Raw genomic sequence first — 24,470 nt, 5'->3', positions numbered from 1 at the left:
TCCGAAGCATGTTGTCTTCAGAAACTGTAACAAAATAAAGATATCTGTGACCTGGGTCACAGACAGGCTAAGGCCTAAATAACTTAACATAAAGTACAGTAACCCATATCTGCTGAATTCCTGAAGATCCCATACAAATCCTCCAGATGAAGAACATTCAGAAATGACCCAGTAGGGATCATCTGTTGTGGACATTGACCCACTGACGTTGATTATCTAATGACTATGCTATAGTCATTCCATTCACTTTGGTGTTTTTCCATTTTCCCCATTCAACACTATTCCGAAGAGAATTGAGAGAAGAGAAACAAACTAAAACTAACTCCATATGGAAATTCAAATGTGTTCGGCATTAGGAAAATGGCTATGAAACTCCTTAAAATATATTACAGTACAGAGAGTTCAGTGCAGGAATCCAAATTCAGAATAAGGTATTATACAGTTTCTCCTCAATTACTTGGATGCAATTCTTGAAATTCTAACCTCAGTTTCTTAACCCATTAAAACCGGGAACGCATCTGTGTAACCACTTTATCCATATTTTATACTTTGGCTATTCAAAAATAGCAGATATACGTACAAGCTCATAGTGCTATGAGCTTGTAGATCTGCTAATTTAGAAAAATCTTGACCATTTGTGCAAATATTTGAATAGATATCTTTTTTAAAAGGGAACGTTTGTAACTAAAATCTTTGCTTCTGGGGGGTCCCTGGAACAAAATATTTTGAGATGGGGGTCTGAGGCCAAATACATATAATTTTGGGTGGTCCTTGACATGAAAAAGTTTGAGACCCACTGATATTATAGCAACATTATCTTTTTTCAGAAAACTGTTAGGATTTAGAATACATTTGTAGAATCGCCCAGAAGCAAAGATTTGATTTACAAATGTTAGCTTTGCACACATTTTCACGATTTTTCAAAAATAGCACAAGCTCGATCTACGCGCTATGAGCTTGTCTATCTGCTATTTTAGCCAAATAAATCTTAAAATGGCACAGATGCGTTCCCGGTCTTAATGGGTTAATGGACTTGAGCCCCTGCGCTGCCTGGACTTGAGCCCCTGCGCTGCCTGTTGCGGACCTAACTGAGTCACCACCGCTCAACCCTGGCCAGGTTCTACACTGATTTATACCCCGCGGCCCCCTGGCTTCGTCGTGTCTCGCACGGAGCGCACACACGCAGGCAGGCAGGCAGGCAGGCACATATACAGTATAGGCTCACCTTGCCACGGGACTGGGCCGGCCGAGGGCATCACACGCAACGTCGACTCATCCGGTACCGACACATACACACAGGGAAATCCTGAGAGTAAAATTTAAGTCCCCTAGTGACCCTAATATGGGTCAATTTGAGAGTAGGGAGTACATTTTTTGTTTTTGTTTTCCAGTTCAGGTTCAAAAGCTACAGCAGCAGCGCTCAACCTGCGGCCCGGGGCCTATACAGTACCTTTGGGTTGTGTGGATATTGCCCAAACAATTGGCAAAACATCATGTCTTTAATGATAATACAACAAATAAATAAATGTAGAAACAATATCAGTATTAATAAAAGTTATTGGTATTACTTTGTGATACCAATAAACAGGAGCCTTAAAGTATGCTACATTAGTTACATTGATCCAAGGCCTGAACACAATCTATTGACTGATCATTAAAACTATCGCCTTCTAATCCAATCGCAGTCGCCATCGGCAGAGCGGAACGCGGCAACTTTGTAAGCTAAGGCCAACGTACCCCCTTACATGACCTAATATAAGCGACGTGATTGGTAAGAAACCTTAAACCTGGAACACAGACGTGAAGGACTGTGGATTTGTCTCGCCCCCAAAAAGATGGCCGATCACAAGATTGTAGATCAGCAATTTTTTGATGCTGGGTTTCAAGTGGTTAATGTGAACGCTGGTGTGAAGGTTCAGCTACTTGAGGAGTCATCATCCGATGCGGTCATTTCATTTCACTCTCCCCCTCCAGCAGTAAAGACCGCTCACTCAAATCCTCTGTGTTAACTCTTTAAAGACCGGGAACCGGGAATCTGTGTCATCTTAAGATTTCTTTGGCTATTAAAAAAATAGCAGATATACAAGCTCAAGCTCTTTGAGCTTGTACATCTGCAATTTTTTTTGACAAATGGTGGAAAATCTGTGAAAATCTCTGAATATATATCGTTTTTTAAAGCAAACATTTAAACTCAAATCTTTGCTTCTGGGGGGTCCCTGGAACAACATATTTTGAGATGGGGGTCCGCGGCCAAATACATATAATTTTGGGGGTCCTTGACATGAAAAAAGTTTGAGAACGACTGATATTATTGCAACATAAGTTTAAAAAAAAAAACTATAACAAATATATTCAAAGATTTGCCCCAAATTTTCCATGATTTTTCAAAAAGAAATCGCAGATCTACAAGCATGAGCTTGTATATCTGCTATTTTTGAATAGCCAAAGTGTAAAATAATGCTTTTTAGCTCAAAATCGAAAAATGACAGACGCTTCTCCCGGTCTGAATGGGTTAAAGCCAGACGAGCCAGTCAACCAGACAGGAACTGTGTTTTATATACTGTGTATAAATAGACATCTTTTATTCGCCCTTCCTCACAGTAGTGAGGCAGTTTGACTTTTATAACGCAGGGCTGTGCAAACTGTGGAAACACCTACACAGCTATTTATTACTGCACAGTTTACACAGGTGTGGTCTTATAGCGGTTAATGTAGAAAATAATTATGTATATATCGTCGCTGTCGGGTGGAAACCTTGTACGTTCAAAACCGTATCTTTTCAGGAAATGGAAAAAATTAAGAACCTGTGTTTATTACCAATGTAGTTATTATTTAGTCACAAGCTTGTGTTTTCGAGTGCCGTAAATCTACGTGTTATCAAATGTCAAAAATGTAAATAAAATAAATAAAATAAATAAAATAAATAAAATAAATAAAATAAATAAAATAAATAAAATAAATAAAATAAATAAAATAAATAAAATAAATAAAATAAATAAAATAAATAAAATAAATAAAATAAATAAAATAAATAAAATAAATAAAATAAATAAAATAAATAAAATAAATAAAATAAATAAAATAAATAAAATAAATAAAATGAATAAAATGAATAAAATGAATAAAATGAATAAAATGAATAAAATGAATAAAATAAATAAAATAAATAAAATGGAATGGACGGTTGTGACAAGGGCCCAAAAAACGTCACTTCTGTCCTCTCCGGATTTGGAGAAAAAGGTCCTTATTCTCCTTATATTTTTACATTGGTGATAACAAGCCATTTTCGACGGGCGCTCACTCTGCAATGGCGGATCGCGTTAGAAATATTATTGTTCCAGTCGTTAGACGGGAGCCCTCGACCATCGCGCACACACCCTTTGTTTACACCCGGGTCCTCGTGGAGGCTTTTACAGCTCTAAAAACGATCAGCGTAAACGGTAAGACACGCTGGCACTGGATGTACCCTGTTTTAAAAAAACTCTCTGACACTTGATGTGTTAATACTTTTCATTTGTTCAATATTTGTAACAACCCACAGACCGTCCGAACCACTTTAATTTTCACCTTAAATATTTGTTTCAAAAACTGTGAAAACAGCTGTGTACACGCCCACGCACCCATGTCATACCTTAAAAAGTTTAAATATGGAAATACAAGGTTTCTGCCCGACCGTGACAATATGGTATTATAGAGTTACCTCATGTTCAATACTCTGTGAACATATTGTTGCTGTCGGCCAGAAAACTTGTATCTCCGTAATTTCAATATAATTTTTGTTTTCTTCCATAAATGAATGCCCTTCTTCATAATACGTGAGTATAGCACAAAAGTAGTGAAAATAGCAGATGTACAAGCTCACGACGTGTCGCATCGCAATGCGTTGTGAGCTTGCAGATCGTCTATTTTCACTTTTTTTTATGATAATAAAAAATGAACGTTTTGGACAAGGTTTCCAAACGACAGCGACGATTATGATTTCTGTGTGATTCAAGGCTGGACTTTTCAAGTGTGAATTGCTTTTCACACAGAATCGATTTGTCTGTATATATATATATATATACCTCAATATTCTACCCACTGGCAACATCACAAGTGAAACATGATTTATCCCCCCCATAAGGTATTTCTACGTCCTAATGGATGACCGCTATTGATATCGTAACACAGACTCTTGACACCATGCGACAACGCGGAATAACAAGTATATAGAATAGTAAATCTGGGTGCTGATGGGAATGTGTGTCCTGGCTTTGATGCATTGGCTTATTGAACAGGGACACATCCCTGCCATGAAAACAGCTCAGTGAAGAGTGTTGCAGACGGGTATAAGTAAAGATAAGGATAAGGATAGGATAATTCCTTTTAACAGGACGTTCATGAAAGTCCTTGCGGGCTTGTTTCTAATGAGGGCCTGTGAGCAATTAGGGGTTAAGAGTCTTGCTCAGGGACAAATTTCATTTCATCGACACATATGCTGGCGTGGCCTGGAATCGTACCTGGGGCAACCAGGGCCTCTGGCTCCCTAGGCGGGCTCACTAACCACTCAGCTATGGCCGCCCCCTTTTATCTACTCAAGTGCTGTACTTAGGTATCAGTATCAGCTTAAATGTTATAATTGTAACTGCACATTTTCGTTATATTTTATTGATTTAATCACCTCCAATTTCACTCGTTTATCCTATATCTTGTATGAGTTCTCTCTCCTGAAAATTGATTTTTTTCCTGTTTACTAAAGAGCTGGAGAGATAAGGAGACCCCTGTTACTGAACACACACTCTATAGCAACAATTACCATGGCAAAATAGAATCCTTTTAATAACCTTTAATTAACACGTGTGTATGATCTTCTAATGGTGTGTAGGTTTATGTAGATGTAAGTATGTTCTTTTGTAGTACGTCGTTACTGTCGGGCAGAAACCTCGTATCTCCATATGTCCTACTTCATCATACAAGAGTGTCGCACTAAAGTAGTGACAATAGCAGACCTACAAGCTCACAACGCGACGCGTTGTGAGCTTGTAGGTCTGCTATTTTCACTACTTTAAAAAAAAAAAATAATAATAAAAATAGGAACGGTCTTGCACATACAAGGTTTCCACCGGACAGCAACGATTACGTATGCAGAGATGTACGTACCTGCAGGGCAGGCTCCGTCTGAGACCACCAGCACTTCAGACTGCTGCTTACAGGCGTCCCTACGCAGGAAACACTCATTCTGGTAGTTCTGATTGTTGGAGCCGCACACTGGAACATAGTCATTGTTACACTGCAGAGAGGAGAGGAGAGGAGAGGAGAGGAGAGGAGAGGAGAGGAGAGGAGAGGAGAGGAGAGGAGAGGAGAGGGAATAAAAGACAAAGCAAGGTTAAGGCCGTGTCAGAAACATGCTGTGACCATGTGTTATATATTTATAAAGGAGTTTAAGCTGTTTGTGTGCGTGTGTGTGTGTGTGTGTGTGTGTGTGTGTGTGTGTGTGTGTGTGTGTGTGTGTGTGTGTGTGTGTGTGAGTGTGAGTGTGTGTGTGTGAGTGTGTGTGTGTGTGTGTGTGTGTTTGTGTGTGGCCACAAAGCTGTGAGTGAACAGAGCACAGTCTCAAGGCTCAAGGCTTTCCCATACATCCTGTTTCCATTTGTTGTCGTTCTGCAATATAACAACAAACAAAACAAAACAAAAATAATCTTACATATAATTTGAGTAAACTCTGTCGGTCTGTCTGTCTTGGGTGGTGTCTTGGGAGATCAAACTGCGCATGCGTCGCGTCCAATCCAGCCGGCTCTGGGTGCGTTCGGATATTGCACACCGGAGCGCACTCGCCTATTAGTTTGTATTGGCCAGTGCGCTCAGTGCTGTATTTCCGAACGCACCCTCTGTGTGTGCGTGTGCCCCAAACTGCGCATGTGTCGTTGCCAGGTTTCGCGCGCGAAACAAGCAGCAAGGTCTATGAAAACAAGGCCAAACGAAACGAACCCTACAAGCAACAAGGTCTATGAAAAGAAGGCCAAACGCAGCGCTAGATCGTGCGCGAGCAACAAGCAACCAGCTTCATGAAAAAACACAAAGCCGCGCACTGCGCATGCGTGGACGCACTTTCTCTAACCAATTCACACCCACTTCACGCTTACAAAACCTGGACATGGCAACGTCGCTCATCGTTCTGTGATTGACAGCAAAAGTTGGCCAATCAGGTGGCGAGTTCGCAGCCTGAAAAAGACGAACGGCAGCCATTGTTGATGTGCGAGTCAGGGTACGAGTGCCTTGACTTCTTATTTTCGCTTACTAAACGCTCTCAAACTTCTTCTTTGACGCACGGAATTCACTTATAACATATCGTTTGGATAGAATTTAGTTGTTTCACTTCATATGTGTGGTCAATTAATCATGACAGAGCCTATTTAAAAAAAAATAATCAGAGAACCGGCAGGGGCGACCAGTCACACGCATGTATCCCAATAAGTCAACCTATTTTGGGGATGGCGATCTCAAAAGTCCCTTGCGTCATGGCTGTCCCCCGCGCCCCACCCCCACCACACACACACACACACACACACACACAGGGAGAGAGAGGGAGGGTGGGAGAGAGAGAATAGACGGACAGACACAGACAGAGAGACAGAGAGGGAGAGAGAGGGAGGGAGGGAAAGACAAAATAAGCGAGCCCTCGCTTATTTTTGCGCGGACGTAATTTGTTTGTCATTGTGGTGAATGTTTGCTGCTGATGTTTGTTGTGTGAAGCTTAATGTCAGAGTGTTTGTGTTGGAGCGCCTCAGTGCGGCTGCTGCGTTCATGTGCAACATCTTGCATGCGTGGCTGTGTTCACAGTTTTCCTTCGCCATGTCTGTAGGTCACGGCCTGGAGACCCCAGGGAAATTTCTTCATGAAAAAAAAAAACAGCCGATGGGGTCCGCGATGTTTCACGGGGGTCCGTGTTTTTTTTTTGCGGTTCTGGGCGGATTGGGTTCGTTTTTTTCGCGGTTCTGGGCGGATTGGGTCCGTTTAAAAAATATATAATATATTTTTTCGGTGGGTAGGGGCCCTGCGTGGGGCCTGCGTAGTGTGCGTGTAGGGAGAAGCGGCCCTGTGTGTGTGTGTGTGTTTGTTTGTGCGCGCTCGCAACGGCTCGCACGCGCGTGTGTGTGTTGGCAACGGCCGACGGGGAACGGCTCCGCCTGTTAGATCTTTATATGCGCGGGTGTTTGTGGGTGTTCTGTTCCTCCACGACGGGATGTGCGTGTACACACTACACCATTGGTTCTCAAAGTGGGGTCCGGGGACCCCCAGGGGTCCTTGAGGGAGTTCCAGGGGGTCCCCAGCTAAATGATAGATTAGGCACCAAATGGACCCTTATGGGTCTGTAACTCTGACAGTGTACAAATGGAACCAAATGGACTCTAACGGGTCCATTTGGTTCCATTTGTACACTCTCACAGTTAAATTAACATACATTTTACCATATAAACTGGGGTCCAAGGGATAGAAATGCCATTAAATGGGGGTCCGTAGCCCTAATGCATGTCAAACTGGGGGACCTTGAAATTAAAATGGTTGAGATTCACTGCTACAGCCGTAAACAAATCTTCTCTTATGGGGGTCCCTCGCATATCTTTTCAAATGGGGGTCCGCGGGCTAACAAGTGTCAATTTGGGGGTCCTTGCCATGAAAAAGTTTGAGAACCACTGCACTACACAGTACAAACTCACTTTCGATCCCTGATAAACTGTCTGTTCTCACCGCATAACCCAAACTGCACACTTTGGGTGCTCATATCCCCCTACGGGTATGGTCTAGTAATAATAATAAGGGTAATAATAATAATACAAATAATACATAAATACCAAGACTTTGGCAGATGCACATTTCAGACTGTGCTTCTAAAATGCAACATTGTAATTGCATTTTGTGTATTGTATTCTTTTGTAATTGTAATCCTTTGCTGTGTAGAGGGATGCTATAAATGGAGGTGATGACACTGAACTGGAGCAGTGCCAGGTGCATGCTGGGATGTCACTGGATGTGAGCCCTTGACAAGGACAATACATTTGTAGATCATTTTGTGATGATTTGCGGATCAATAGTCATACGCTGCATGGAGTCACCGGAGGTTTGGAATAATGCAGCAGGAGAACACAGACAATCATTTCTCAAGACTGTGCGTGTGCGTTATATACATCAGTGGTTCTCAAACCTTTGAGAACCACTGCGTTACAAAGCCTGTGTGTTGGTGGTATGAGATACATGCTATAATCAAGGGCTAGATTCTGGATCTCTTGATTCCCCCATTCTGTCCTGAGGTCCATATTGTACTGTGATTTGACCACTTAACCCATTTTAAACTATAATTATATTCATATAATTTGGTCCTCACTAATGCTCATAATAAAGATGGCAGTATCTTTGTTCTGTCTACTCAGTCTGTGTCTCAGAGGAGGGGGGCTGTGGACAGTTAAGGAACCTGCCTACCAGTGACGTCATCAGTAGGCAGGTCTGTTCATTTCAAACAAGATTTCAAACGTTTTATTTTGCAAGAATGCAAGAACAACGGCTTGTATTTCAGCGTGCTAACTTTCCAGTGAGAGAAAGGCTATGGTTTCTATTAGCTTGGAATCCCCATCGATGATGTCATTGATAGGCAGGTGTCTGAACTGTCCACGGCAAGACGCCGAGTGAGTTGACAGAAATGCTGTCATCTTACAATGAGCATTAGTGAGGACCAAGTATATGAAAATAAAAGGCTGAAAATGGGTAAATTACTCCTTTAATGATGTACAGTGCAGTACATTTTGACAGTAATCATTCCTATAGAGTGTTTGTTCAGTAAGAGGGGTCTCCCTACTGTCTCTCCAGCTCTTTAACCCATTAAAGACCTGGAACGCATCTGTGTCACTTTAAGATTTCTTTGGCTATTCAAAAATAGCAGATCTACAAGCTCATAGCGTGGCACCGAGTGCCGCGCTATGAGCTTGTAGATCTGCTATTTTTGAAAAATCTTTTTAAAAAAAAAGTTATATTTTTTTTTCCAAAAACTGTTAGGATTTAAAAAAAAATAAGAAGAATTGCCTCAGGTCTTAATGGGTTAATAAAGGAAAATACATTTTCAGGTCGGGATACCACTTGCATCCAATCAGGGGAGTGAAAACCTGTAGGTACAGGAAGTAAGTGAAATTGGAAGTGAGGACACAAACGATGTGAGCAGACAAACATTAGAACTGGAACACAATAACAATGAAGCTGATAAATGATCTCCTGATTGGATCAAATAGGTATCCCCACCACCTGTAAATGTGTTTTCTGTTTATTAAAGAGCTGGAGAGACAGAGAGACCCCTGTTACTGAACACACAGAAACAAACTCAATAGCAATGATTACTATCGGGGGGAAAAAGAGCTACAGGTATTCAACTTTAACTTTAACAAATAACCACCTTTAACTTTAACCCCCAAAGTGTACAAATGGGGTCCATTTGGTTACATTTGCACACTTTCAGGGTTACAAATGGGTCAAGACTGAGGATTTTACGGTGTGGGGTCAAACCCTGTGAAGTCATTTCATCTTCCTCTACCAATCCTTTGTGTCATTCTCCACCGTGCGACAGAACAAATGTCATATGAATAATATCAAACAACAACAGCCAAATCCCAACAACTCAATTTCCGAGAGAAAATGGCCTCGAGCGTTCCATTCGCTTCCATCCTTTCTTGTTTTAAATTAATGAAAAGATTTCATTGTGTTTGTTCAAATGAGTTGACCTCAGTGTTGTGCTGCGAGACACCATTCGCAGATTATTATTATTATTATAGACAGTAATATAAAAAACAAATACAATTCATATCAAGGTTTGAATTGCAAAGCAGAGCAACGGTTATACAACTTTCTCAGCCTTGGATTTCATTTAGCTATTTTTCTTTGTGAATAACTGACTAACTAACTGAGGATTCTTTGTGTTAGAAATGTAACAAATAAGATCCATATTGTCAACAAAGATCAATTCACGTATGTTTTGACCAATCTGGGAACCCATCGGCAAAAAAGAAATAATACAAAATAAATAAATTTCAGCTGCTGAGCTGAATTTGTCTTGAGAGATTAGTTTTGACAAACAAAACCTTGTCTTTGTGCAGGAAACGTGCAAAAGCTCGATTCAACCTTGAATGTGGCAACCGAAATAAGGTTTTTGATTAGTCTGTAAAGACAAATTGCCATTTGCTCATACTGTAGCTCATATTTTTTGATTTCACAAAGTGCTAAAAAGCAAGTGCACATAAAACATAAAATATGTCTCTCAACATAAAATCGTGAGAAACAAAGGAACTTGGGATCAGAGCCAACATGAAGGTAACCCAATTTGGAAGTGTTGATGAAAGCAGATCTGCGTTAGATACAGTGCAAATTTTACGTTTGCACCTGTATTTTGCTGCTCATTTTGTGAAATCAACCCAGTACAAGATGATTAAACTAATATTCTATTTTTGACCCTCCAAAAAATAGCAACAGAGAGAAGACAAAGACATCTGTTTTCATGCGTTCTGGAGAAAGTGTGTTGCCGAAACAGAGACGGGTCCACAACAAAGTTAATTTTCTCCTGATGTTTCTGTCTGAGAAATGCCATTTTAGTGTCAGAATGTTTGAAAGACGCGTGGCTTTGTGAGGAATGGGTCCAATATTTACTTGGGTGACTATGGGGTGAAAGAATCTGTCATGGTCTGTGTTTACATTTACTTCTCCATTGAAATAAATAGACTCAGCACAGTCGCTGGTCTCTTGGTTCACCGGAGTCCCATAGAACTCTATACCAGTGTCTATTCTGTTTTCTGTTATTGTGGGGAAAGCTTTCACTGAAAATAGCCGATCGACAAGCTCACGACGCGTCGCCGGGTTCAGTCTACTGAACGTGACTCACTGCACACTTGATATTACTGCCAACGGTTTGACAAAGAATACTGTGGTTTTGTTTACTTTAGAGGCAGCCGTTTGATTGCATTCATACGAGCACAAGCATATACTGCGCAACACGTCAAACCAATGAATCACAGCGTGGTTATGTCTTTGTCAAAGTTATGTCATCTCTGCGTTTCAATGCGTGTTAAAGCTGAAAGGAGAACCCCGGAGAGGAGATTAAAAACTGAAATTCAAATGTCCATGATTCATAAACCGCGGAATGATGTTTGGCCAACATTGACTAAATTATTCAAGTACGTTCTTTTTTATGTTTGGATGGCTTGGGAGGAAAATGTAAACAAAATGTGAAAATCTGGCATTTCTTCTCAGGCTGTCGGCTACTGAGGAGAGACAGGCGGCAGAGAGAGCAGTTATGCACCATAATTATACAGTAGCAGATGCATAGTATAGCATATCTGTACTTCTGTATATCTAACTGAGCCAACTCCCTGCACGGTTTATACTTTTTGTAAAATATTTGCATTTACAGTTTCAATTTTGAACGGGGAGCTGGTTTCATAAAACGTCTACTTACTGTTACAGTACACTCATTAGACTGAAAGCTTTGTGTGAATACATTTAAATATGTTTTGGCCTTTCAATATAATAGTAAAGCCATACAATATTTAAAACTTGGTCAAAACTCCTAGCTTTAGATATCTTCTCTGTCGGGTAGAAACCTCATATGTCCAAAACTGTTACTTTTCACGATTCAAATTTGAAAATAGCAAAAGTAGCAGATCTACATGCTCAAAACGCATCGCTTCGCGCCGCGTTTCGAGCTTACAGATCTGCGTGTGACGCTGTTGTATGATCAAGTAGGGCGTTCATTTACGAAAAAACACAACAAGGTTTCTACTCGACAGCAACGATATAAAGTTCTGTATTCTGTCAGTAATCAGTGTGAAACTGTTAGGGGTCAAGTGTCTTGCTCAAGGGCACTGCTTTGATTGTGCGAGAGCCCTTGAGAGCGTTCCCCATTCAAAGCCCTCCCTCACACAGGTTCTTTGTCTCTTACATGTGGTGAGAGTACTCCTTTTCATTACTTATGTAACTTGCCTCTTCTACCCCAGATTTGAACACGGTTTCCTGCGCAAGAGCTGTTTTTTCTTTTTTTTTTTACCATTGAGCTAATAGAGCCTGCCTGCTTGCTCAGGGGATACGTTCAATCTTCACCATCAGGTACAAATTCATGTCAGATCCTGTGTCTAGGTGAGACGTGACCTTTGACACGATCTAAATGTCTCAATAGAAGAGCAGGGAGACCAAATACAACCACCCCAATTGTATAAGTTATATTGTATTAACCCATTTAGGGCGGGAACCCCTATTTGTGACTATACCTTTCAAGACGGGAACCCCTTTTGGGGTTCTTGTTGCTATGTACAGTATATAAGCAACATAATCTTTTTGTAATTTTTGAATAAATATTTGTTTTTCAGAAAACTTAGGTCAGGGTTTAGAAGGCATTTTTAGAATCGGCCTCAGGTCTAAATGGGTTAACATACTCTATACAGATTGGACAACATTACATTTGATTCATTATTAAAAAGTTACATCATGCCGCTTTAACACATTGCGTGCCAATCGCGTAGATCTACGCGAACCTAAATAATTGCGCAGCGTGCCAGTCACGTAGATCTACGCGAAGTGGTCTTTTTTTTTTTAAATTCTCGCAGGTTCACATTTTATTGTAGGCCTCGTTCGCCACGACACATTTCATTGTAGCACCACCGGAAACGGAAATATCCGTATCCGGAGATTTTCGTTCCCATCCGCCTCCACTCTAAAGCGGAGACTAAATCTCAATTTTCTCGGTTGTTGTTTTTCTCCTCGCTGATCGCTGTTTAACATAAACTGCTGTAGCTTCAAAATGGACGATCGCCGATCGAAACGGTCTGCTCTGGGCGTCTCACACAGCTACCCTGTGTGTCTACAAACAGTTGAACGCGCGATTTTAAGGAATTTAGCGAGGTCTGTGGCGACGTGGAAAAAACAAAAAAACAACAATAAATCGCTGGCACTGGTGAGTACATTATGATATTAAACTCTGGCGTGGAATGTGTTGTTAAGTAAGAGTAGCAATTATACCACCATATAGAAATACTCTTTTACAAGTACAATTCCAAATGTTAAGTACAAAAGTATTGGCATCCAAATATAATTACAGTACCAAAGTACCAAAAGAGTACCAACATTTGTCATAGACAAAGTAAAAAAATAGGGCTTAATTGGTTAAAGCATGTTTTATAATAATACTCTAAATCTACAAAGTGTTCTACAAATAATTGCAGTGGAGAAAAAAAGTCCAATATTTGCCTCAGGAGGCATGTACAGGAGTAGAAGTTTCAAGTATTTAAATATGGACATATTTCCAAAAGAAAAATACCTGAAGGTACTGGTACTTAAGTACAGTAGCCTATTTGAGTAAATGTGCTTTCCAATGTTACTTTCCACCACAGGTGTATTACAGCGATGTGAGGTTTTTTGACAGCAGCTGCACAGTAAGTGATGTACAGTATGTGTTGTCTTCCACGGAGTACAGGAGAAGTATCTGTTAAAAAGTGCTGCACTGGGAAGGCCGTTCATGAATGATTAAAGTGAACAGGATTGAGTCATGTCTTCTTGCTTTATGCCGCTGGCCAACGGAACAGCCCACAAGCGGTGCTGTTTCCAGCAGGGCTCTATAAGCCAAGGGTTTACAGAGGGGGGGGGGGGGCGTGAGGCCTCGTCTGTTTGAAGGTAGGCCAACGTTTTTATTTTAGTTTAAGAGAGGGAGATGCAGGCATTAAAACCATGCACCGCTTCCAATCCGTGGCTGTACACCAAACTTTTCAGGCTGCGACCCCCCAAAATAATATTTGAAAAGGGGACCACCACACCCTGACAAGCACTTGGTATTACATTTAGTTTGACTCGGTTCCACAGATACATATTGTGAAAATAGCCGATCTACAAGCTCACAACGCCTCGCACTGCGAGGCGTTGTGAGCTTGTAGATTGGCTATTTTCACAGTGTTTGCCTCTTTCTTACCTAATATTTGACAATTTGGCCAATTTCATATTAGATACACTGTATGCACTTATACTGTTACTGCTAATCATCTGGGGACGTCCCAAAATTATTTGGGGACCCCCCTGAGGGTCCCAACCCCCAGTTTGGTAACCACTGCTGTACACAATGCTTCAGTGCCTCGAGACCGATGGAGCGAGCCGTGGCTGTTGCCGGGCAGGAAATGGAAATGGAACTCACAAGAGTTCGGTGGCGGTATTGGCATTTGACTTTTCACACAGGCCAGCAGAAAAAAAAATCTGACGTTGGTCAGATAATCTTGAAGTATATATACCCTATACAGATCCACAATTGTGTGTTTTCGTTCCATTTGTAGACTCTCAGAGTTCCGGCCCCTTAAAGGTCCGTTTGGTTCCATTTTTGCTACATTCTGAGTTAAATGCACATTCAGGATTTTCGACAGTGTTGGAAGCCAGAGAGAAAAGGGGTCTGCATGCGATAATGAGGTGATATGGCTCCGGATCCAAAGGCAAAGAGACACAGAACTGGCTTTTAAGGACAAGGAGAGCGCGGGTGCGAGGGGCAGAGAGGAGAAGAGAAATTGGGATGAGGGGTTGAGAGGTCAGCAAAAAAGAAAAAGACACGAGCAAGACGAGGCGAGGGGGAGAGGGGGGGGGGGGTAGTGGAGGGTTATGGAAGCGGCGAAAGAGGAGCAGACCTCCAGAGAAAGTTCTCAACGCCACGATAAACACGGAGCGGCGTGGGCGATAAGGAAGCAGAGCCCACGAGGCCTGAGAACAAAAACAGGAAAGAGTAAGAAGGGGCTTTGTGAAAAAGAAGAAGAAAAAATAAAAAGTATCGAGCATCATGAAAGGAGGAAAAAACAAGGAAAGAAAAAAGTAGAAAACGAGGACAGAGAGAGAGAGAGGGAGAGAGAGAGATAGAGAGAAAATCCCCTTAACCCATTCAATCCGGGAACGCATGCCGTGTCCTTTTAGATTTTTAGCTTTAACCATTATTTTTGTACTTTGGGCTATTCAAAAATTGCAGATCTACAAGCTCGTAGCGTGGCAATCTGCTTCTTGTGCAAATCTTGGAATACATATATTTTTTTAAACAACATTTTTGACTCAAATCTTTGCTTCTGGGGGGTCCCTGGAACAACATATTTTGATGGGTATCAGCGGCCAAGAACATATCATTTGGGGGCGTCCTTGACAAGAAAAAGTTTGAGCACCATGATATAGCAACAATAACTATTGTTGCTATATCATGGTGTTTTGTTTTGTATGTTTTCAGAAAACTGTTAGGATTTAGAGGATGTAGAGGACAGAATGTTCGCTTTAAAACATATGTATTCAAAGATTTTCACAAAATGTTCACGTTTAAAAAAAAATAGCAGATCTACAAGCTCAAAGCGCGGCACTCGGTGCCGCGCTTTGAGCTTGTATATCTGCTATTTTTGAATAGCCCAAAGACATCTTAAAAATGACACGCGTGCTGCGTTCCCGGTCTCGACGGGTTAAAAGGAGGGCGCGCGAGAGAAGAAAAGATGGTGAGCGCCACAAAGGGAGTAGAGATGGCTTACCGCGGGGCCCGTGCAAATTCAGCATCATCTCCCCATCCCTCTGCATCCACTGTGAGAGCCGCTGGGTTTTGTTGGTAACCCAGGGATGCTGCCTTCCTTGATGCCAGGCGTGATGCAACCGTAGGGAAAGCTGCCCGGTACTACCCCCCCCCCCCCCCCCAGCTGTGGCTTTCAACAGTGTCTTATTCTCAGTGATACAACCCACCCACCACCCACCCATCACTCTCTCTTCATCTTCTTATACCCTTGAGGGGGAGGAGACGCGAGGGGGTGGAAAGTGCATTAAAAGTACATTCAGTACTGCACTTAAAGTAATACTAGGTAACTTAACACATTGAGTGCCAATCGCGTCGATCTACGCGAACCTACTTAATTGCGCAGCGTGCCAGTCGCGTAGATTTACGCGAAGTGGTCTTTTTTTATTTGTTTTACTCACAGGTTCACATTTCATTGTAGGCCTCGTTCGGTACGACACATTTCATTGTAGTACCACCGGAAACGGAATTATCCGGGATCCGGAAATTCCGGATCCCATCCACCTCCACTCTAAACCGGAAACTAAATCTCAATTTTCTCGGTTGTTGTTTTTCTCATCGCTGATCGCTGTTTAGATGAAACCGCTGTAGCTTCAAGATGGCGGATCGCAGATCGAAACGGTTTTCGCTGGGCTTTTCACACAGATCCCCTGTGTGTTTACAAACAGTTGAACGCGCGATTTTAGCGGATTTAGCAATGTCTGTGGCGACGTGAAAAAAACTAAAAGACAACAATAAATCGCTGGCACTGGTGAGTACATTATGATATTAAACTCTGGCATGGAATGTGTAAAAAAAAAAAAAAAACTAAAGTTACATTTTATATCTTTTGTGAGTGGCAAATGTTTCACAACACCCATTCCATGAATTTCACCCCCGGAAGCCTTTTATAAACATATTTTCTATTGAAAGTGGACAGGGGCAACATTCCCGCCAAAATGACGCCATACGGGGGCCCTGTCACACCCCAGGTTTGGAGCTTGGTCCTGGGGACCACAAGGACTATATAAAATCTCTTCAACAGAAATAGCCGATCGACAAGCTCACTGCTTGTAGCTTGTTGATCAGCTATTTTTGGTGAAATGTTCCCCACATAATAGGCATTCTGGGATTCAATTAGTTAAAATATTTTTTTTTCCATCCACAGCTCACAGGTTGCTATTAACAATAGCAGATCTCATCTACAAGCGCACAATGCGACACAAAGCGTCACGTTGCGAGCTTGTAGATCATCTATTTTCAAATAGCTTAAGTATATACACTGAAGTGGTTAATGCATGTTTTGTATAATTATAATCTACAAAGTAACTAGTAAGTTTTCAAATAATTGTAGTGGAGTAAAAAGTACAATATTTGCCTCTGAGATGTAGTGGACTTGAAGTAAAAGTATTGAAATTGGAAATACTCCAGTAAAGTAAAAATACCTCTTGAGTAAATGTACTTTTCACCGCTGTGGATAACGACAGAAAATTATCTCCAAAAAACTGTCAACCTTTCACACCAAAAGCCTACAGAAAACAGAGAATACTCTGGCCCAAAACCACATAGCCAACCAACAGCTTGTCAGCCTGTGACTGTAAACATGAAAACATGGCTACCATCCTTATGGGAAGGCAGTGGTAATGGATTGGGCATCATGTCATCCAAAGAGAGCAGGACAACATCACCCCAACTGGTGCTTTTGTAATGATGTCATGCAAGTCTACAAAGTGACTTGTAGCTCGTTTTCTCAAACGACATATCATCTGTGCTGTTATAGCACACATGGCCTGGCTGAAATAAGGCTAAACATGGACTTCTCATAGTTGTGGTAACGATTCAAATGACCATGCAGGTTGTCAGACACAGCCAGGAGAACCATCAAACGTGACGTCGATGAGTGGCGCTCCTCTCCAAAAGTTGAACTACAGTACCTATATCTTCAGGGCGCTACGCAAAAAAATAAAAAAATAAAGTTGGATTGGATGTCAGAAAGGAGCTGGCAGATGAAAACAAAAAAAGAAAAACTTTCTGAGGATAGAGCCCCTTATTCAACCAAAACAGAAGCGTTGAGCTTCTGAAAAGCAGCCTGAATGGAAATGGAAAAGAACAAAAGATACCGTATACTGTATGTCCATGAAGTAGGCTAGTCAAAAGGACAAAGGAGCGTACATCAAACAACGTGTAAGAAGAAGGAATTATCAGACAGGTGGAGGAATGAGTGAGAGAGTGTGTGTGTGTGTGTGTGTGTGTGTGTGTGTGTGTGTGTGTGTGTGTGTGTGTGTGTGTGTGTGTGTGTGTGTGTGTGTGTGTGTGTGTGTGTGTGTGTGTGTGTGTGTGTGTGTGTGTGTGCGTGCGTGCGTGTGTGTGTGTGCGCATGCGTGCGTGTGCGTGCGTGCGTCTGTGACAATGTGTAATGTGTATCTGACAGAAGGTGAGAGGATTTGATCCCGGGCCGATTCTCTGCAGACAGGGGTGGGGTGGGACTGGCGGTGGGGGGTGGGGACTGGCGTGGTGGGGTGTGTGTTTGGGTGGTTGGGGGGGGGGGTGCTATCAGGACTGCCGTCCAAGTTCCATATGGCGCGGCCTTCTGCTCTGTCACTTCGATGGCCATGCCTTTACACAAACTCCCAGAGGTGGTGGTGGTGGTGGTGGTGGGGGGGGGGGGGGGGGGGGGTAGGGGGATGAAAACCTGGATGTTCTCGAAACGACCGACCGCAGCGCCGACGATGGGAGTGCACCCCACCTGAGGACAATGCTGGCCGACGTAAACACTAAAATCCGAAGTGCTAATTTACAGTAACTCTTTGAGAGTGTACAAATGTGGCCTTTTGGGGTTCTACTTGTCACAGGCCTTTTGCTTAACAGAGTATTACTATATTGTTGTATTGCTTGCTACTTTTACTTTAAAGCACTTAAACCCCACCATCCATATTGTGGGGAAAGCTTTCGCAGAAAATAGCAGATCGATAAGCTCACAATGCGTCGTGCCACGACGCGTTGTGAGCTTATCGATCTGCTATTTTCTGCGAAAATGTGTGTGTGTGTGTGGGGTGGGGGGCAACTTTACTGCTCACCACCTACAAGGCAATCCACAATCTGGCTCCCCACTAGTACTACCCCTATTCCATCACCATGTCTCGTCCCCCCCCCCCCCCCCCCCTCTGGAATGCACTGCCCCAACCATATCAGAGATGCCCTCTCCCTTCCTTCAAAACCGCCCTCAATACCCACCTGTTCGAATGTGTCATCATACTGAAGTAAAATAGCAGATCTACAAGCTCACAACAAGTCGCATATTCGCAACACATTGTGAGCTTGTGGATCATATATTTTAGCTATATTTGAAAGAAAAAAACAGTTGTTACATGTGTCTGTGTTTTTTTTATAAATATTGAACGAGTATGAGCAAGAGCTTGTGACTAAATAAAACTACACCGGATCCATTGGAACACAGGTAATGTTTTTCACAGGTTATCATTTCCTGAAAAGTAACAGTTTTGCACGTATACAGTACAAGGTTTCCACCCGACAGAGACGTCTTGTTTTGTCTTTTAGGGGTTATGTTTTCTTCCTGGTGACAGGGAATAATAATTTCCCTGCAGCCGCCTGCAGGGGGTGCTGTGGCTCTGCCTGAGCCCTTTCCTCCTGTGTGCATTCCAACAGGCCAGGAGCTCTGCGGGCCCCCAGCCACAACCTGATGTCTGTCTACCACACACACACACACACGCACGCGCACGCACACGCACAAACACACACACACACACACTGAAAATAGCAGATCTACAAGCTCACAACGCACTGCACTGTGATGAATTGTGATCTTGTAGATCTGCTATTTTTTGGTATAAATCCCCTAACCCCTAAACCTAAGTCTACAACCTGGATCTTTTCCTAATTGTAAGACTAACTCAACGCACGCACGCACGCACGCACGCACGCACGCACGCACGCACGCACGCACGCACGCACGCACGCACGCACGCACGCACGCACGCACGCACACACGCACGCACGCAGGCACGCACGCACGCACGCACGCACGCACTCACGCACGCACGCACGCACCAGGCAGCACTTTGTACAAAGACGCATCCCCGCCTTTACCGGGTCACAGCACACACACACACACACACACACACACACACACACACACACACACACACACGCACACACACACACACACACACAACATTCCGACAAAAAAAGAGAAAAAGAAAACAAGGAGCCGCCATCATCATTCACTGGGCTCCCGTTGAGCCAGCAGGCCGCCGCCGTCGTGACGCTATACGCTCGCCGGGCCGGGCCGAAATACACTGCTGCCTTATGACAGGACTGGAACACAGACAGGTGGAGGGGGGGGGGGAGAGAGAGAGAGAGGGAGAGAGAGAGGAGAAAAGATAGCTAGAAGAGGAGGGCGGTAAGGAGAGAGCAGATGGGAGGGGAGAGGAAAGGGGAGACGCACAGAGCGAGAGACAGAGAGAGAGAGAGAGAGAGAGAGAGAGAGAGAGAGAGAGAGAGAGAGAGAGAGAGAGAGAGAGCAGACGAGGAATGAAGAGAAGAGGGGAAGGCAGGCAGGTGTTGGAGGGAGACAGGAGGGGTGGAGGAGGTATAGAGGGGGGAGGCGGGCGGGGGAGGGAGGGGAGGGTGGGAGGGAGGACAGGGAGGTAGAGGGATCGAGAGCATGGGGTGGAGGAGGGGTAGGTGTGAGGGAGAGAACAGATCACATGAGAAGGAGAGGAGAGGAGAGGAGAGGAGAGGAGAGGAGAGGAGAGGAGAGGGCAGGAGCGTCGGCAGAGGAAAGGAGATGAGAAAGTCAAACGTGAAAAGAGCAGGGGAACAGCGAGCTAACACCACCGAGAGAGAGAGAGAGAGAGAGAGAGAGAGAGAGAGAGAGAGAGAGAGAGAGAGAGAGAGAGAGCGAGAGCGAGGGCTGAGTAAAGCCTCGCCGAGAATAACCACTTTCCCGTGGAGTGTCGCTAACCGTACGGCAAAGTATAAATGAGCTGTGAGGGGAGCAGACAAAGGACGGGATATCGCTACAAAGTGGAAGGAAGGCGGGTGGGCGCGCACACCGGGCGCCCGTCCACCAAGCGGAGACTATAGCAGCGTTCCAATTATGAGCATGGGGCTACAGCACAGAGCTCCCCGAAAACACCACGCCACGTCAGCGCCAATATAAACCCCTCTGTATAAAACCTTCTGACAAACAGCTACCTATCCTATCCCTGCAACAATTTGCATCCGTCTGCACTCGCATCTCGTCATTACGAAAAGCAACCGCCGGCCGGACTGGTCAGTCGGTCGGTCAGTCGGTCGGTCGGCGAGATCACTGCAAATCTCACCGACACAGGCGAGCCTGCCGAGAGGCGGCTTGCGGAGACAGGCAATTTAAATCAGACAAGCGCTGTGTGATGGGAGAAGCCGGCTATAGCGGGGGAGACGCATGATGACAGGAGGACACGGCAGGATGTGTCTGGGTGATTTGATGTGGCTTCATATTAAGGGAAGCGGTGGAACTGGTGACATGGCATGAGAGAGAAAGAGGGCTAACAGTATAGTATAGTTTTCACACTGTTGGGAAAGAGATCTCCATTGGCAGCTATCTTTAGCTCGGTGTAAAGGCTCAATCTCTTTCTTTCCTCAGGCACTCTTCCTGCAGCAGAGCACTGGTGGAAGAAGTACCGTACTCAGTTTTCTTTTTTCTTTTTTTTTTACTTAAAGCAGCAGAATGTAACTTTTGTTACAAATACATAACATATTATGTCCCATAAAATCATAACGTAAAATTTTAAGCAATAACAAACATCTTTCCATAAATATTTAGAATCATGGAGGGGGTCCCTGCTAGGGGCTTTACTGTATTACTGTACTATGTATAGGTGAGACAATGAGTTTCAGACAGGTAGAAATGTCAAACGCACAAGAGAAGATCCCCGACTGTTTGACCAGGGGTAAGAGGTTTGTGTGTCATTGTAACAAGTGTCTTGTGTCGGGTGCAAGACACAGGTCCATTAGGTTACATTTGTACACTCACATAGGGTGCGTTCGGAAATGCGCACCGGGAGCACACTCACATATTAGTTTGTATTGGCCAGTGCGCTCAGTGCTATATGTCCGAATGCACCCATAGTTAAATTAAAGGAGATGTACAGTACAAGGGGTGTTTATTGTTGTTAGAAGCATAAAGCATTGAAAAATGGAAATACTCCAATAAAGCAAAAGTACCTCAAAATAGGCTATACACACAGCAGCCATATTGGAAAGATATTGGGCCTCTTCCTTACTTCTTGTAATCATTGATTCTAATGAAGGACCCCCATAACTCTGAGAGTGGACACCATTAGGTTCTATTTGTCCACTCTCAGAGTTACACACCGTTTGCAACCTCCTCAAGGAACCACACAGAGTGTTTCCAGTGAGCCAACATGCACAACAGCAGCACCCTGACTCGACCTGAGTGGAACACGACCCTAATTAGCATCATTGGTAACACCTGTGAAGGAAGTAAGGAAGACACGCCCCAATTTCTTTCCAATATGGCTGCTGTGCATAGAGCCTATTGCACTCAAGCTAAAGTACTCGAGGCCAGGGTAAATGTACTTAGTTCCATTCCACCACTGCAGCAGAGGGTATATAGCAGGCCGGAATCTAATCCCCAGCAGCCCAGCATTTAGAGTTAGCTTTCAGAGTGAGGTAGCCCACTGTTTGAAATAGCTGCCGTCTACGTTTACAGTAATTGCTGGCCTGAAAGCCAAACTTGCAACGGGATATTTTTATTATTATAGCTGTTGGCTATTTTAAGAATCCCCTGCATTATGAACATATCAACCCGTTTAAGGGGGATGCAGTACTTTAATGTCAGTGCTTCTCAACCAGCGGTCCACAGACCACTAGTGGTCACATGGCAAAATTACAGATGATCCATGGGGAAACGTGTTTTTTTTATTTTTTATATACAGTATTGTACCTTTGTTTAATTGGTCAAAAATATGTTCAAATAATACTTCATTGGTCCATCCAATAGGCCTAATAATAATAATTATTATTATATTTATGTATTTATTTCATGAATAGGCGTATGTGTGAAAAAACTAATCTTGAGATGAGATATTGACTGTTAAGGGCTTGCACACCGAAAATAGCAGATCTACAATTCATTGCAGCAGCAAAACTAGATTTTGCATAAAAGCTAGAAACGGCCTATAGCTGCTGTATCAGGTTGATCATGTTTTTCTGAAGCCAGAGACTCCCATTAATGAAAATGGTCCGCCATTAACGCTGAGTAGCTCTATAAGCAGCATCTGCTAATGCCTCGGGGGTTAATGGGATGTTTGGACGTTTTTCCCCCTCTATGACTCTGTCCAAAGCCATTTGCCTCATCCGCTGGTCTCATTTTTTTGGCTAACGTCTCTGTAACATGATTCCCAAGGGAGCTTACCTCCCTCCAGGAATTATACGAGAAGCTGCAGGTTTGTATAGTCAAAGCTCAGCGAATCATCAAGGAATTCAGCACTACCACGCCACAAGCTGTTCACGCCGCTACTGCGACCACGGCCAGGCAAACCATACAACCGATACTACCTTTGCACGCTGGGCAAGACCTAGCCGGTTGAGTGTCTAAACGGAAGTACCGGAATTTGCCGGAAGTACCGCCCAAGGAAATGGCGCTGACGCTTTACGAATCTGTTTACATTCTCTGTGAATGAAACAAGTGTTGTGATAGGCTCTATGCACAGCAGCCATATTGGGCAGAAATTGGGCCACTTCCTTATTCCCTTCACAGGTGTTACCAATGATACTAATGAAGGCTTTGTTCCATTTAGTGTAGGACAGTGGTTATCAAACGTTTTAATTTCAAGGACCCTCATAACTCTGACAGTGTACAAATGCAAGGGTCCATTTGGTTGCATTTGTAGGCCACATGGACCCTTCCGGGTCCATTTGGTTCCATTTGTACACTCTCAGGGTTACACCCCCTCAAGGAACCATGAGGGTCCCTAGACCACACTTTGAGACCAAATGGTGTAGCAGAGTGTTTCCAGTGAGCCAACATGCACAATATCAGCACCCTGACTCTGTTTGACCAGAATGGAACAGAGCCTTCATTAGCATCATTGGTAACACCTGTGAAGGAAGTAAGGAAGAGGCCCAATTCCTTTCCAATATGGTTGCTGTGCAAAAGATTATTCCGGGGGAAATGCGTACGACGGAAGTCCTGCCCCTATAAACACTCTGCATTAGGTCGTGACCAGGCTTTTCTCTTCGCAGATGAGTAAAGGCTGGGAACGAGGCTACTACCTTTGTATCAAGAAGAGCCATAGAACCAGATTTTTTAACACAGTCTCCACCTGGCTACCATCAGACTGTTGAACAAGCTCTGAGCACTCACTGTCGCCAGGCGGTCCTGACAACACAGGCCGTGACTCATGCAGGATTACGTATGCAACCGTAGGGGTGCTCTGCTGCTGCTGCACTCGAACCGCCACCTATTTTTTACATTGGCATGCCTCATATATCGTCGCTGTCGGGCAGAAACCTTTTATCTCCATATTCTAACTTGGGTCTTTTTCGTAAATTAGTGCCCTACTCGATCATATGCTACAGTGTCACACAAAAGTATCACAAGATTTACAAGCTTGCATAGCTTGTCGATCTGCTACTTTTGAATCCTGGACATATGAGGTTTCCACCCGACAGAGACGATATATGCTGCCAAATGATGTCCCACCTGTACATGAGACTATATTATGCACAAAGATCTATGTTCTAGATCTATTACTGTTCTATTGCTGCACCTTATTTATAGTATATATCTGCTACTATATCTGATGCCATATTTTTTTTATCCCTCATCAACACATCTATTTTTTTTATCTGACCTTCTTGTACAGTATATGCACAGCACTGTATGTACTGTATT

General features: G+C 43.3%; 1 protein-coding gene across 1 annotated transcript in view; it reads right to left on the bottom strand.

Moving 5' to 3' along the window:
• LOC308073721 (tomoregulin-2-like) overlaps positions 1–24,470 on the bottom strand; it is a 175,699-nt gene that overhangs the window by 93,064 nt on the left and 58,165 nt on the right. Inside the window, exon 3 of the mRNA XM_080412804.1 lies at positions 5,140–5,269. Within this exon, the coding sequence (XP_080268930.1) occupies positions 5,140–5,269 (130 nt within the window). The remainder of the gene's footprint in view (positions 1–5,139; positions 5,270–24,470) is intronic.

This window comes from Gymnoscopelus braueri (assembly GCF_963280865.1).
Source record: "Gymnoscopelus braueri genome assembly, chromosome: 18".
In the NCBI taxonomy this organism is placed as follows: Eukaryota; Metazoa; Chordata; class Actinopteri; order Myctophiformes; family Myctophidae; genus Gymnoscopelus; species Gymnoscopelus braueri.
Note: the sequence above shows the minus strand (reverse complement) of the source record. Positions and strands in the feature narration are given on the sequence as shown.